General features: G+C 43.0%; 1 protein-coding gene across 1 annotated transcript in view; it reads right to left on the bottom strand.

The window, feature by feature from the left end:
- LOC115022120 (receptor-type tyrosine-protein phosphatase N2-like) overlaps positions 1-15468 on the bottom strand; it is a 181074-nt gene that overhangs the window by 61975 nt on the left and 103631 nt on the right. The window contains exon 12 of the mRNA XM_029452999.1: positions 14379-14443. Coding sequence (XP_029308859.1) covers positions 14379-14443 — 65 coding nt within the window. The remainder of the gene's footprint in view (positions 1-14378; positions 14444-15468) is intronic.

Below are 15468 nucleotides of genomic sequence, written 5' to 3'. Positions count from 1 at the left end.
TGAATGCATTTATATAATCATAATTAATCTAGAATTCATGTCGTGTAGGTCGAACACCAAACAACAAGGATGCAGAGCACCGAAATTAAAGGGGCAGTCCACTGATTTCAGTCCAGTCTGGTGTCAGCCTTCACTCTGTGGACCTTATAGCAATAAAACGTGTTACTGACAATACTTACGTTCCCTAGGATGAGAATAGATGCATGGATAATGGTGTCGGCCATTTGCCCTTGGTGACTCGTCATTTTGAAAGCAAGACTAAACGTTTGTCATTAATAAGTCTTAACACTTTAAATGCCATTACAAAGCTTGTGAGCAAGACATTTAAATGTTGCTCAGTAAGTAGGTACCTTTCATTTGTATAGCCCTTTTTAAACCAGTGCCCAAAAGACAGTGTGTGCACTGGTCAGTGTGTGTAGTACTGGTCAGTGTGTGTACTGGTCAGTGTGTGTATTGGTCAGTGTGTGTACTGGTCAGTGTGAACGTGTATAAGCTGCATGAATGAAATTAAAGTGACTTTGTCTTGAACCAGGCTGCTCACTGGGAATCCCTATTTCATGAACTGGCCGCCTGTGTCTCTGAAAGCAGAGGGGAGGACCTGTGGCAGTGAGCCAAGATGGCAGCATTGCCCCCCCCCCTTCCCCGGCATCCCGCCCGGCGCTGTCACCAAGCTCATGGTGCCCTCGCCGTGTCCTGAGTTAAGGTAACGGCTCCAATTTCACAGTTTAATTATGGCTAATCTGAGGAAACCGAGCCAATGCTAATGAGATGGCGCGTGCTGACGGCCAACGCTGGCCGGGAGAACAGTGTCTGGACAAGGTGCTGAGGATTTACAGCCCGAGTGTGTGGTGTGATCCGTGCTGGGAAGAGGTGACGAGCTGCGAATGTGTCGTGAACTTTCGACATAAAAATTAATAATCTACGTTAAGATGTTGTTATTTTGACTGGAAGGCATCTATACATTTACACAGAGTGTGCAGCCACATGTTGGTCAGTGTGATGCTCTATAGTCGACATACTTATGTGAACGTATAATTAATGAAGGTTTAGAATATCTGTGGGTTCTTTCTCTGCTTGACGGTAAATGTTTCAGACTTTCAGAGATGTTTTCCTTACGAACAGGACCTTTTTACATGCTTAAAAATACACACAGAGTGTGTGTGTGTGTGTGTGTGTGTGTGTGTGTGTGTGTGTGTGTGTGTGTGTGTGTGTTTGTGTGTGTGTCGCCCAACCTGCCTCCTGGCCTTGACAGCACTTCGATGTTTAGTTTCAGCTCAAAGAAGAACAACGACCCGTGCACGTGTGGACGAGGCCTCAGACTCTTCTCAGTCATCTTTCTTTCTTTCTTTCTCTCGTCTCCGTACGTTTGTGAATTGGAGTCATGCACACAGCTTTTTGTTCAAGATTTTAACTCTTTTAAACTTCTCAATAAGTCTGAACCCCTTTAAGATATGGATATAGTAATGTTGGAGGCTTTTCTGGGTTCTGAATGACTTTATGGAGTCTATGTGAAAAGATTACTTCTTTATGAGTAGCTTTAGTCTGTGAACCAGCCCCTTGTTATACAATAGATGCCTTTTCCTTCAACTTCATTTAAAAGTAGTGCAAACTAGATGCACACAGGTCGATTTTTTTATGGCATCAGATAAACGAGAAGCATCTCCACAACTTTGTATTTGCATGGCAGTGAGTGAAACCTTCTAATTAACTTTCGATCGAGACATTTTCTAATTGATTGGCAATCAGCCGCTCATGACAAACACCTAGAATACAGGTAATCATCCATTACACCTCGTGTTGATCTCATTTCATGGTAGGTGCATGTTAGACACTGGCTGTTTACAGGTATGATCAAGACACAGACAATTTAATTAGCCCCTCCCCACAAAACATCCCGGCGTCTACAAAGCAAACTCTGTCAGGGCCTGCCATTTCAAGGGGGCCGTGTCTCAGATGTCCTCTGAGAGATAACAGATACACTTCCATCAACATTCATATCTTTTCTTTTCCAAACCAGGATGAAATGATCAATTTGCTGAAATCTACAATCTGGCTCCCCGCGCCCCCTACTCTAAAGGTAGAGAGGATTGCAGTGTTTGGGGGGAGCCGGCTAAAAAGCAGTTGTATTGGTCTGAAAAACAATGCAATCTTTTTAAAGTATTCATCACCTGATAAAAGCTGCCAAGGTCAGACCTATGGGAGATTGCTCGATCGAAAACATTACTTGTGCACCGGGGTTGTTTGCCTGGAGAGCACTTTTCAAGGACCAAAAAGCAGTAATGGTGGTTGAAGTGCAATGATGTCTTGTACATTAAACTTTCTTTTAAGATTTTTACCATTATGCTGTAATGGTGTAGTGGGCCAAGAAAACCATGAAAACAGAATCATCACTTTGCTTCTCCTGGTCTTTTGTGTCTCACTCTGAGCTCTCTAATGAAGACACAAATGGTACACACAAGATAATGCATATTTATCTCAACAACAGTCTCATCCGTGTTGTTTACAAGAAAATAAAACAGCATCAAAGAGAGCGATGAATTTGCAGCCACATGAGGTCAGCTTGTTCCACGTGCGTCTGAGACTTTCTCTCATTCTGGACACAACACTGGGACTCTCTGTGCACGTTTCTAAATGTATTTCTAACCTCCGAGTAATAAACCTGTTAATAAAGGAACATATTAGTAACTATATTGTCACGTTACAATAAAAGCAAAGCCTGTGTTAAAACTACAAAGTGGATGATTATCAATTATTCAGGGAGGACAAAGATGAAAGAGTGTGTTCAAGTAAAGGGAAAGAACATGTTTGCCTTGCTTTACTTACATTCATTTATCTGCTGGAGTATTTTGTTGCTCACTAAGTTTATTCGCCACAATCATCCAACGTACTGACTGCGCAGGAATCAGCTTCACATACTCTTCTCGTCTTTCAACTGAATTGTTCGCAATTGTGCCTCTAAATTTGAATTCACTTGCAGTGAACAAAACTTCTACATCTAACCATGTCCATCCATCGTCTACCGCTTATCCGGGGTTGGGTCGCGGGGGCAGCAGCTCCAGTAAGGAACCCCAAACGTCCCTTCTCCGGGCCACATCCTCCAGCTCCGACTGGGGGATCCCGAGGCGTTCCCAGTGAGGAGATATCATCTCTCCACCGAGTCCTGGGTCTTCCCCGAGGTCTCCTCCCAGCTGGACGTGCCTGGAACACCTCCCTAGGGAGGCGCCCAGGTGGCTCCTTACTAGATGAACCACCTTAACTGGATCCTTTCAACACAAAGCAGCAGCGGCTCTACTCCGAGTCTCTCCTGATGGCTGAGCTTCTCACCCTCTCTCTAAGGGAGACACCACCCGTCTGAGAAAACACATCTCGGCCGCTTGTACCCGATATCTCGTTCTTTCGGTCATGACCCAGCCTTCATGACCATAGGTGAGGGTAGCAACGAAGATCGAGATCGAGATCTAACCATGTGAGGTTGTTAAATGTAATGTAATCTTTAATGAAGCGTCAACATTTGCTAACTTACTACTTACTTCTCATTGATCTCTCTAGTTGAAATAAATGACCAAACCCACCCCATTTGACCAACTGCCGCGCGTCCTTTCAATAATCATTGTGTTAAAAGTGTTTCTTAACATCCTTTAAGTCCAGGAGAGCAGATTTTATAAAGCTCTGATTTACTTCTGATTGGTTAACATGTGCAGGTATTGAAGAGTTGTAACCTGCATCACTTTATAATCTTTCTAATAGTGAATCAAATCGGACCCACCATGGAGGGTGACTCAGTCATCATCAGCATAGAAAAGCATTCCCTACTGCTCGTGATCAGCACAGAACACAGGAGCTAACAGTGATATGATAAAGAGGGGATTCATTTCTGCTAATTGCTCACCACACAGCTCATGCTGTGATTGAGAGGAGCTACATTAGCCAACAGGAAGAAGGCAAACAAGAGTAATACAAATTAAGTAGTCCATTATATGCACACGGAACGACTGAGAGTAGCAAATGAACAAATGAGAAGTCAGGTTTGCTGCTGCGATTGTAAATGCGAGGCGACGAAAACAGAGGAAGATTAATTGTAAAACTGCACAATTATCTCATCAATCACAGTGGTATTGATGATCGCTAATCAAAGCTACAAATACTTTTATAATAATGAACTTTGTTTGTGCGTTACTTTTCAAACTTGTTGCAGGGTTCGGCCCAGAATAAATCCAAGCCTTGAAAAAAAACGACTATTGTAAAACAAATGTGACAAAAATGATTTTCTTTCTTACTTTCATTTTAACCGTAAACAAAACCGGAGCCGTCACTTCATTTTTATCATCAAAGCTTTACAAGAAACAACCGTTTTTATGTGACATGTGATTATGTGATTTCTTTCATGAATTAAAATATAAATCATTTGAATTTTTCCTCATTCACTACAACTACCAGTGTTCCAATAAATACAGTATAGTTGCTGTCGCACAAGTTTTGAACAGTTATCAAATTAGCTTGTTTACCTATTGCAGTCAACAAAAGCCTCAGCACACATGCAGAGACGTACGGCAAAGGAGACGAGCCAAACAGTGTGATATCGTCCGTGACCTTTGAGTCCCAGCGGTTCCCAGCAGGATTTCCTAGAGCTGTGCTAAAGTCTAAATCGCTTCAAATACTGCAGGCTTGTAGTGCAGGCCATATGGGCACTGAATAGACTTTTCTTTTTTATTATTATTAATTTGATTCTATAGGCTTTACCTGACATACATCATTCTAGCAAAGGAGATATTGTATTACCTTTTAGATCGTTCTCAATAGCATCAGATTGATTCTATATTCTGCTGTTGTGGTCACCGGCGGTTTCCCTGGATAAACAATCTGCTAAATGCCTCAAATGTACATTTAAATATGTAAATATGTCACTCAGCCTGCCGTTTACTCTGCAAAGGCAACAAAAATGGCAGCATCCTTTATGGTGTCTGTACAAAAAACAATCCAGAGGCATGATGCAAGAAATGCCATTTTGTGGCAACAATTACTACAATGCAATATTTTGTCTCTAAAATGTAGAGGAATTCATGCTGTAGTGTAGTTTACATTTATAAAAGAAGGGCTTTTTAGTTTTGAGCGGTCATTTTCAGAGCTATACTCAGGCCTACTGCTGTAGATTTGATTGATACATGAGAAACTGAGAGAAACAGTCAACGGACAGAAACAGGTGGAGGATGCTGTCAGCAGTACGGTTTGCATCTGCCATGCTGCAGCTGAGCTGTGGTGTTTGTGTGCAGTAGGTACAATGGGACTCAAGGCCGTCACCGCTGAGGGGGAGGAACACTCTCCTGCTCTCCGACATCCACCTTCACCTGTTACCAATGAACAGACTGTACCGCTCTGCAAGGGTCTTTGTGTGTGTTTCTATGAGATTGTGTCAGTTTCTGCTCATTTAAGTGTGTGTGTGCATGAAGGTACAACAATCACAAGAATTAAGATGTTTACACTTGAAGTAAAGAGCCTTACAACTATACTGTGCAGTGCATGATATTTACTCAGAGCCCTTGAGTATCCCAAAGAGATAATAGAGCTATTGTTTCTTACGTGCATGCAGAGGTTTAATACCAACAACAGTAGTCTACTACTTCCTTTAGGTTCTGTGGAACCAGGAATTGAAACACGTTACCTTTTCACAGTGCAAATAACAAGTAATCGGCACAAGGTCAAATTATGGTTTAGGCTTATTAGAAACCTGGAAGTGTAAACTCACCAGCCTTGTTGCATCGTGTATGTCATTGGTTATTTATGCTTTGGATGTTCTTGATTAATGATATGATTTATTTTGTTGGTAGAAGCCTGTGATGTTGCTTGGTCATTGGTTGCACATGCTGCCATGTGTAACTTTGTAAAGTGTGACAGAGCTAACTGAACTAGCTAACTAAAGTAACTAACTGAGCTAGCTAACTGAGCTAGCTAACTGAACTAGCTAACTGAACTAACTAACTGAGCTAGCTAACTGAACTAGCTAACTGAACTAACTAACTGAGCTAGCTAACTGAACTAGCTAGCTGAACTAGCTAACTGAACTAGCTAACTGAACTAACTAACTGAACTAGCTAACTGAACTAACTAACTGAACTAACTAACTGAGCTAGCTAACTGAGCTAGCTAACTGAACTAGCTAACTGAACTAACTAACTGAACTAACTAACTGAGCTAGCTAACTGAACTCGCTAGCTGAACTAGCTAATATAATGTTAGGCATAGGGCTACAGACATATATCACCTGATGCTTGATTTAAATTATGTTCAATAATGATATGAATAACCAAAACTTTGAATTACATTTTACAAACAATTATTTTTTTCACATTATGCCAATGTCATAACACTTTAGGTTCAATTAGATTGGCTGATATTTCCCTATAAATACAGAAAATAGCCCAGGCTAGTACTAAATCTGAAGCACACAATTGTCCGCATGTAGGCTATTCATATTTGAATAAACCAAAGCCATACCCACACTGTCTTTAACGTGAATTTTTATGATGTTGTAGGTATGTCATTAAATTTAAAAACAGCCTTTTCAGTCTACAATCACATCAAATACAGAAAGACAGCAAATCTTGATAAAAGAATAAATCATCAAAATTGACAAGTGTGTTTATCGATGGGTCTTGTTTCAGCTCTACAATATATTCACTGAGGATATTCACAAGGTTTATTTATTTGTGCAGTATATTCCTGTTCAGGTTTGTGTGTTTTTCTGTAAATGCTCATGAAGGCTGTGTGATTGAAGAGTATGTGATGCATGCATTTTGCATTCCCAGAGGCACGCCGCCTGCACACACACACACAAACCCACACCACAGCTGTATAAACAAATCAGTCCACCATTAGCTACATCAGCTGCAGGACAGCAACGTCCATCAGCCAGCCTGATGCATTCTGCTCGCCCCATGAAGTGAGGGAGATATTCTGGGGAGCTTGTAATGGTTGCTGTGGTGGGTGGGGGTAATTACGGCTGAGCCTTCGGGCCCTAACAATCCTGTCTGTGCCCACCCGGGGAGTACCGTGCCTGGTAACAGCATCTCTGAGCCTGCCTGTCAGTGTTTGTAGGCTCTGCAGACGTGCAGGCAGCCTTGCAGCTAACAGAAACCTTTAGCTGCAGATGCCACGCAGTGTGTGGTGCTGCTGTTCCCATCACCGGGAGGAGAGGGGATTTGGGGAAGGAAGATGTGTAGAGCAAGAACGCAGAAATAACCACCAAGCGACTTGCACAAACATGTACATTATGAATGTATTCTCTGGTTCTTTCTTTGTCAACCAGAAACATTATATTTTGTCAAGAAAAAAGTCTAAATTATTCCCATACAACTAAACTGCTTTCTCAATTACATTTTAAAGGAAAGGCATTTCTTCCCAGATTACAGTCGCAGTTTTTAAAACGTGGTTAATCTGCATCTTCAAACCCAAGACCTGATGTTTGCATACTGAGCTGAATCAATCTGAAGTATGATAATCAACCTAAAGGGCTCTTAAAAGCTAGTTAGTGTGCCTTAAGTTGAGAAAGCACACTAAGGTTGTCATGTTGTTTTGTGTCTTCTTCTGGCTTGCTAACGTTAGCCAATAATGAGTGTGCATTCACACAGAAGGCTCGTAATAGGACATCTTTAACAGAGCTAACTAGGTAAAGGAAAGTGATGTAACTAATAACAGTAGCTTGATATGAGGTTGTGTAGGTTTAATCAGGGCTTGTTGTGATTTAGTCTTTTAATAAACGCACACACACACACACACACGTCCTGATCTTTCTCTTCATAATCTACATCTACTATCGTACTAACGACGACTCTGGCTAATCAGGCGTGAATCGTGCTTTAAAAAGACATCTCAGAGTATCAGACCATTAGCTCAATGCTGTTTAGGGACAGTGTGTCGTCCAGCCTGAATCACAGCTCAGTATTCTGGACATTACACGGAGCCTACAGGTGCATATTACCAGGCTTGATGCTGTTGTCATTAGACACCGCAGCACCTTGTTTGCTGGAGCAGAGCCTCTCTGGAGTGCATTTTGTCTGAGAGAACCAGACTGTCGCGCTGTATTGAAATTCAGTGCTTTCATTTTACTACTTTTTTTTTTACTGGATGACCTCCACTGTACCTAACAGCCCATTTAGCGCCTGGGGAAAATCGGAGAGGTGGTGTGAGACTTGTATGCCAGCTGTCTATAGTGCCACGCTGTTTGCCAGAAAGCCCAGCAGGTGTCCACAGCCGCTGCAAGCAGCCTGCCGGTCCGCTGAAGTGTCGCTCGGAGAACAATGCGTGCTATAAGTACAGCACAGAGAAGAATCAAGACCAGGTATGAGGCAGGCTGGGCTAAACATAGAGATGTTAAGCTGCAGTGACAAACTAGGAGAACGAGGACGATTCAATTTCCTTTTCCCAACTGTGCTTAAAAGGGAAGATGTGCAGCATCTCAAGTAATAATCAACATTGTTTTGCTACTCAGCCTCTAGCTGCATTTTCTCTGCACTTTAGAACTACTCGTATGGATTTGGAAGGAAAATGCACAAAATAGGTTGTTTGTTCCAAAGTGGTCGCTCTAAAAAAGACACTAATATGTTTTATGATCGACCCCTCCACGGTTAAGGTTTGGCGACTGAAAGCTACTAGGATAGTGCAAACAGCATTCTGTTTAGATGTCAAAGCCACGTGCTTTGTCTGCCGAAACATCCGCCTTTAAGGGTAGAGGCCTGCCAATCAAAAACGTGTTGCAAGAGGGAAGAAGGGAACTTTGGCAACTACTTGAATGTGTTGGACAAACAGACCAAAACATACATTGACCTCCACGACCGAGGGAATCAACCCTTCTGTCTTCTACAACCAGGTAGACCTCTTACTATGATTGGCACCTTGGATACAACCCAGCATGCATCTGGCCCTTAAGGCCCCCACGGTGGGCTCTCATTAACATATCAAAGGCCATTTGGGCGCCGTGTCTCGGCCGGAGAGAAAAAGAAGAGCCAGCACTTCAACAGCCTCTCCATTGCATTTTTCACATGGAGCCATTTGAATATGTATAGCAGGAGATTGAGTGTACACACACACACACACACACACACACACACACACACACTGGATCAAGGTTGTCTGTTCACCACGATGCCCGATTCTATCTGTAATTTTCATCACAAAGAGGAAAATAAATCATAGAAGATCAGAACAATGGCATGCGTGTGAGCTTGTATACATATATCCAGTGTTACCTGCATGTGTGAGCGTAGGAGTGCACCTGAGTGTGTGTGTCTGCTTCATGAATATTCTCTTTGAAATCCAACCCTGTTCTCAGGCACCTGGGCAGGCAGCGCAGAACAATACTGTGTCATTACGAGCGATGCTATCACTCCGCTCTCCTCCAGCCACAGGAACATGAATATGTTGTCAGTGAAGTGATTATGAAAGCCGTTCATTGTGGTTCACTGGGTGAAGCAGGACGTCAAACAATACAGCCGGGGGTGAGAGGTTCTACTCAACTAAATCTGATGCAATATTGTGAAATGAGGAGGAACTCTAAAACCCAGATTATCTGTTGTGGATACAGATTACGTGGGGATTACATTCCTACATTGGATGATGTGACAAAAGCACAAATTGGACCGGCTGCTTTCGTCTGTTTGTTGCGTTGAGATGAACGAACAGTTTAAAGCAGAAGAACAGTTTTGGTGTGCGTTGAGATTACAGGCGACTGCAGCATCTGTGGCGGAGCTAGAGGCTGTAGTCGTGGACAACATGAAGAGAAGACATAATGTGTGTACTGATTTAGTATTTATTTTACTGATGTATGTCTGGATATTTATGTATAACATGATAAACTTATGTTTAGATTCATGAATTGAGGAACTTGATGAGATATCCCGGTACAGAGTGCATGCGGTGCAAAATGGCGTCTAAATGAATAATTCAATAATTTGGCATTGCACTGAGAGAGATTAAAAAACAATCGTGTCAATATCGCTGCAGCGGACACTACAAATCCTGACTTTTAGTTCATTGTATGGCTCAAACTTGTTACTTATCCATAGTCACAATCTTTCCTTTAAGTCATATAATAACACAGGTTTCTCCTTGTGAGAGGGTCTGAGGACAGAGGGGGTCGTCTGCCCTACAGTCTGTGAAGCCCCCTGAGACAAATGTGTAATTTGTGATATTGGGCTGTATAAATACATTTGATTTGATTTGAAACCAACGATGGAGGCAGCTGCAGACCAGAAACCCCCGTGTTCTGCGAGGAGAGATTGTCACGCTGGGGTGAAGGTGAGGACCCAAATGCAGTACTCTGGACGAGGTCTTAACAAAAAGCGAGCTGTATTGAAATAAAGCCGAAGCTAACAAAATACAAAAACACAGGGGACGAGCAGAACACGAGCAGAACACGAGCAGAACACGAGCAGAACACGAGCAGAACATGAAATGACAATCCGACCAAACACAGTGGGGCAGACAGGGATAAATACACAGACACCAAACGAGGGAACAAGACACAGCTGGGGGAGAAAGGCAAAAACACAAGGAACACATTAACAATCAGAGGAGGAGGGTAAAGACACAGACAGGAAGTACAACTAGACATATAACAAGGGGGAGTGAACACTTCACCATAAAACAGGACACCAAAGAACAAGCAGATCGTTACAGAGATGACTGTTCCTGGAGGCTTTGAAGAGCCAAGATGGATTTAACTTCCTCAGTTCACAAAAGGCTGTCAGGACACAAGGTAAAGCGTAGTAAATATAGTTTACACCTTAACTGATTTAGACTTTTTCTAGGTGGTGAAAATGTGTTTTTGTACATTGCTTTACTTCTCCCACAATCTACTGTAGTTCATCTATGGATAGGTACCTCATACAAACCCAGTGTAAAACACCCTTTAACTACTTTTCCCACCTGACTTGGAAACTTCCCTGTAAGAATCTAAACGTCTGCAGTCTAACTCACTGAATATTGCAGCAGCTGAAATCAGCTTCTCTATTTCTGAATACTTGAACAAATCTGAAGCAACAAGCGAGTCTGTGTCTGTGTAAATGTGTTTGTGCCTGTATTCTCGTGAAGTGTTGATGGAAAGGGCCATCGACTATTGTTTTTTCTTTGTGTTTCATTAGCTCCTTCTCTCCTCCCCGCCTCCCTCTATTTGTGGAATCGCTCTTTCAGACGAGCAGATTGAAAGCGCCTTGATTTGCGGTGAACAAAACGAGCTGGCCGGGGTGGAGGGGGATTAGTGCCACTCCAGGACAATTATAATCTGGTTGCTGCCACGGCAACCTTATCTCCTCCCTCCCTCCCAACACACACACACACACACACACACACACACACTCTCTTAATTGGACGCAAGTCTTGGTGTGGAAACAACAGTGCAGAGTTCTCCGTGGCCTCGATGCGGCCGCATGTGAGGTAACAGCGGTCAGAGCCTTCAGTTACCCAGCAGCAGCAGCAGAGCAGCAGCAGTTAGTAGCAGCAGCAGCAGTTAGCAGCAGCAGCGTGTCGTACAAACCTTCAGAAACAACTTAAATGATGTTTGAGATTTTAATAAAGTCTTGTAATCTATCAAAGTCAATGTGTGAGCAATGAAACACAACATGTTTATCTCCTGATCCAACAGGCTGGACATTAGCATTCGTGCTCAGGGGCCACTTTATTAGGAACACCTGTACAATGTAATGCAAACAGCTGCTCCACAAATTCTACTTTAACCAATTGTATAACATTATACAAGTTATAAGGTGATAATTCTACTGTTTATTATTAAGGTTGTAGTGGGTGGTGTTGTACTGGACTTCTTAATATTGAAAGTTTTACTTTGAAGTGAAGTATATACTAGTAAATGTTCTGCTTTTATAAAGAACTTTTCCAATCTTTATGACCACTCAAAGCGCTTTACAACACATGTCATTCAGCCATTCACACACATTCATACAGAGTCAGAGGACCATACAAGGTGCACATCAGCTCGTCAGTAGTGCCATTCACACACACACACACACACACACACACACACACTGTTGGCCATCGGGAGCAATTTGGTGTTGAGTATCTTGCCCGAGGACACTTCGACATGTTGACTGCAGGGGGAATGATTTGTAATTTGACGGCACAAATTAAGCAGAAAGTAGAGAAGAAGACACACGGGGATCTTTTCAAAGTTGCATTTGTTGTGAAATCAACTAGTTTGCAGCACTTCAGATAACATCAATAGTATTAAATGTGTGTTAAACACATTTAAAAAAATTACAACTGAATCAATTGACTCCTAAACTGAGTGTCTGTCTTTAGTTGCACGTCGCCACCTTTGCATTTCCCCTGAATGTATTCAAGTGTTGCCTTTATTTAGCACTTAACAGTTAGAAAAGCATATATTTCTACCAGCACATCAATACGCTCACTGAACACTCAGTGCATTCGCTGTCATGAATTCCAAAGAACTAAAAAAAGGCAAATTACCGCCTCACTTTCTCAGGAACACGATATGTAAGGAGTTTGATGCTCGGTCACGACTCATGAAGGACCCACGAAGAATGAACAGCGGCAGATGTGTCGATTCACTCGGAGACAATCGGACCAGACACGGGCCGGCAGTCGCTCCGTCCGCAGGGACTCGGCTTAGGAACTGGAGGGACCAAGTGCGGACCGTGGACTCGTATCATATTCATGTACGCATCGAGTGGGAATGTGTTGTTGAGAAGCCTTTTAACTGCTCACATGGTACATGTTTCTCTTACTTCACTGCACAATGACCCTCAAGAAACTGAGGGTTCTCTGAAAGATTACAAAAGTAAAAGGAGAGATACACGTATCGCCCTGTGTTTTAAATTAAAACAAATGTAATGTGATCTTTTGGTTTTTAAAACATGTTCAATGTGCAACAATAATCAAATTCCTCTGAAAAAGCTGAAATGAATCTTTGTGCAGATATAAAAAAGATCCTTTCAAACCTCTTGCATGTGTGTTCACATACTGCGTGCATGTGATTCCTGCTCACACACACTTCACAAGCTGCATCGTCAGGTGCATTAACTTTTACAACCCCACAATAATTTATCTTCTGTTTTACTGATCGACTGTTTTCTTTTTATTGCTTTTATTGCTATTCCTCCCCATTACCTGTGCTGTGGCAACAACCCCACAGGGATCAGTAAATGTGATCTGTGTTTTCAACAGGCAGATACATATGTACAGAGGCACCAATGACAAATCAGCGCTCCAACCTGCAGGTCCGTTGGAAAACTCCCTCCCAGAGCCGAGCTGGTGAAAACACGTCGGCGGGAGAACAGATCGCCTCCTCTGCACTCCTGAGAAACTAACTTTACTTGTTTTGTATTTTCTACCTGTCAGAAGTGATGTAGTATGCTAATATTCCTGTTTTACAGTGTATGATAACACTATAATAAACACCGTACGGGCTGATGATGGATGTTTTGTTGCAGTTTCAGACTATTCCTCGTCTGGCAGCCTGTGATGGGGGCGTCCTCTCCTCTCTCTCTTACAGCACAGCTTCGATGGGCTGTCATTGGCTCCTGTTTGCAGCTAGGTAGTGATCACCTGGAAAGACCCCACCTCCTCCTCCTCCTCCTCCTCCTCCCTCCCAACTTCTCTCCCCCCTCATTCTCCTTACATCCCTCCTCCCCTCCCCTCTCCTCCTGTGTCTCTCAGACCTCTGCTGCTGCTTTGATAAGCATGGTGAATGGCGTGCCGTCATCTGTGCAGACTAACTCTTGAATCAATAGGCGAGTGCAGACGCTCAGCGGTGTATTTATCACAGCGATGGTGGAGAATAGTAATGTAAAGAGAAAGAGAGCGGTGGAAGGGATGGAGTGGGCGCTGAACATCAGAAATGTTGTTTGGATCTATTTCTTGAGATGCTGCACACTCACACACGTATTCTAAGTACAATTATAAAGGTTGCACTCCGTGAAGTGAGCGACAGATAGGAGAGAGCGAGAAACCATCTTAGCGATAGGATCACTTCAGTCGCTAGAACTCTAAACTAAAATCGAGCCGGGGTGTAAAGGTGTGTGTGTGTGTGGGGGGGGGGGGGGGGGCTGCAGCACACAATGATGTGCTTACAACTTTGTGGCACTTTCCTGTTTCCATGACAATGTCCCTGTGCACAAAGCCCGGTCGGTAAAGAAATGTTTTTCACAGTTTGGTGAGGAAGAACTTCCCCGACTTGAACCCCGTCCAGCCGGAGCTCCTCCCCCTCCGTCAGCGTTGGACCTGACTGAAGCTGCGGGAGGGGGGGCGTGCACTTAGTTTGATCCCTTTAGTGTCGGGGGATTCACTTAGGGTTGAAGACTAATATCATCATTTACTAAACCTTTTATTTAAAAGGTATAAGCTGTACTCACATCGGTGACGCCGGCCTCCAGGATGCTGAGCTTAGCTTCCTTCTCCAGATCCTCCTTCTCTTGAACTACAGTAAGAAAAGAACAGAGAGGAAATCAAAACCGCTATCAATGAACTGAATTGACAGAAAATACTGTAGAAAAAGATCAGTCAAAACAGCAATAACCCTCCAACACAGCAGAAACCCACATTACAGAGCCGTCACTGTGCAGTTGGAACACTTGTACATGTGATTAATCTCTGCTGCTGATGCATCCACGTGTGTGTGCAGACGCTGCTGATGCATCCACGTGTGTGTGCAGACCCTGCTGATGCATCCACGTGTGTGTGCAGACGCTGCTGATGCATCCACGTGTGTGTGCAGACGCTGCTGTTAATCAATGCAACCAAATCCACCAAATCAGCTTTTAAACTCTGCGCTTGACTGATTCACAGGAAATCAATAACTTCCTCCTTCAGCCTAAACTTTAAACACACAACGTGCAGTTTACACAGCAGAACCAGAACCGATCGATCCGAACCACCTCAGGAAGGTCTTTGGTTTAACCAGCGAAACTTTCAGATGACTGAAAAACAGCCTCAGCGTCACATCTTCTCTCGTCATTGAGTTAAGAAACAGCAATGCTCGGCTTTTTCATATCATCACTTTATTATTTGTGTCTTTTCTTTTGTGTCAAGTTGCAGTTTACGTCCACGTTTGTCCAAAATGTCATCACATTGTGTGAAGTCGGCATAATTAGCAGTCGATGTGTGCGCCACATTCGAAGAACTAAAAAGTGATTTATGACTTCATTTGGAGAGAAGATGTTGTACTAGTGACCACAATAATCCCACTGTATATGCATTGTAACTGTAGTGGACAGGTGGTAACAGCAGCTGTTAGTGTGAGCACCTACCTGTTGTTAATAAGCATTTATCTCCAGCGTGTGAAGCGTGACATTTACTCTTACGTAGATCTTTCCTCCCTTCACATATTTCTAGATTTACAACTATCCTTTAAACTACCATTACATTACAGGTCATTTAGCAGACGATCCAGAGCGACTTACATTGAACTAACTACAGGGACAGTCTCCATGTCAGGGTTAAGTG

Source organism: Cottoperca gobio, chromosome 17 (assembly GCF_900634415.1).
Source record: "Cottoperca gobio chromosome 17, fCotGob3.1, whole genome shotgun sequence".
Lineage (NCBI taxonomy): Eukaryota > Metazoa > Chordata > Actinopteri > Perciformes > Bovichtidae > Cottoperca > Cottoperca gobio.
This window is presented reverse-complemented; position numbering and strand designations above follow the sequence as displayed.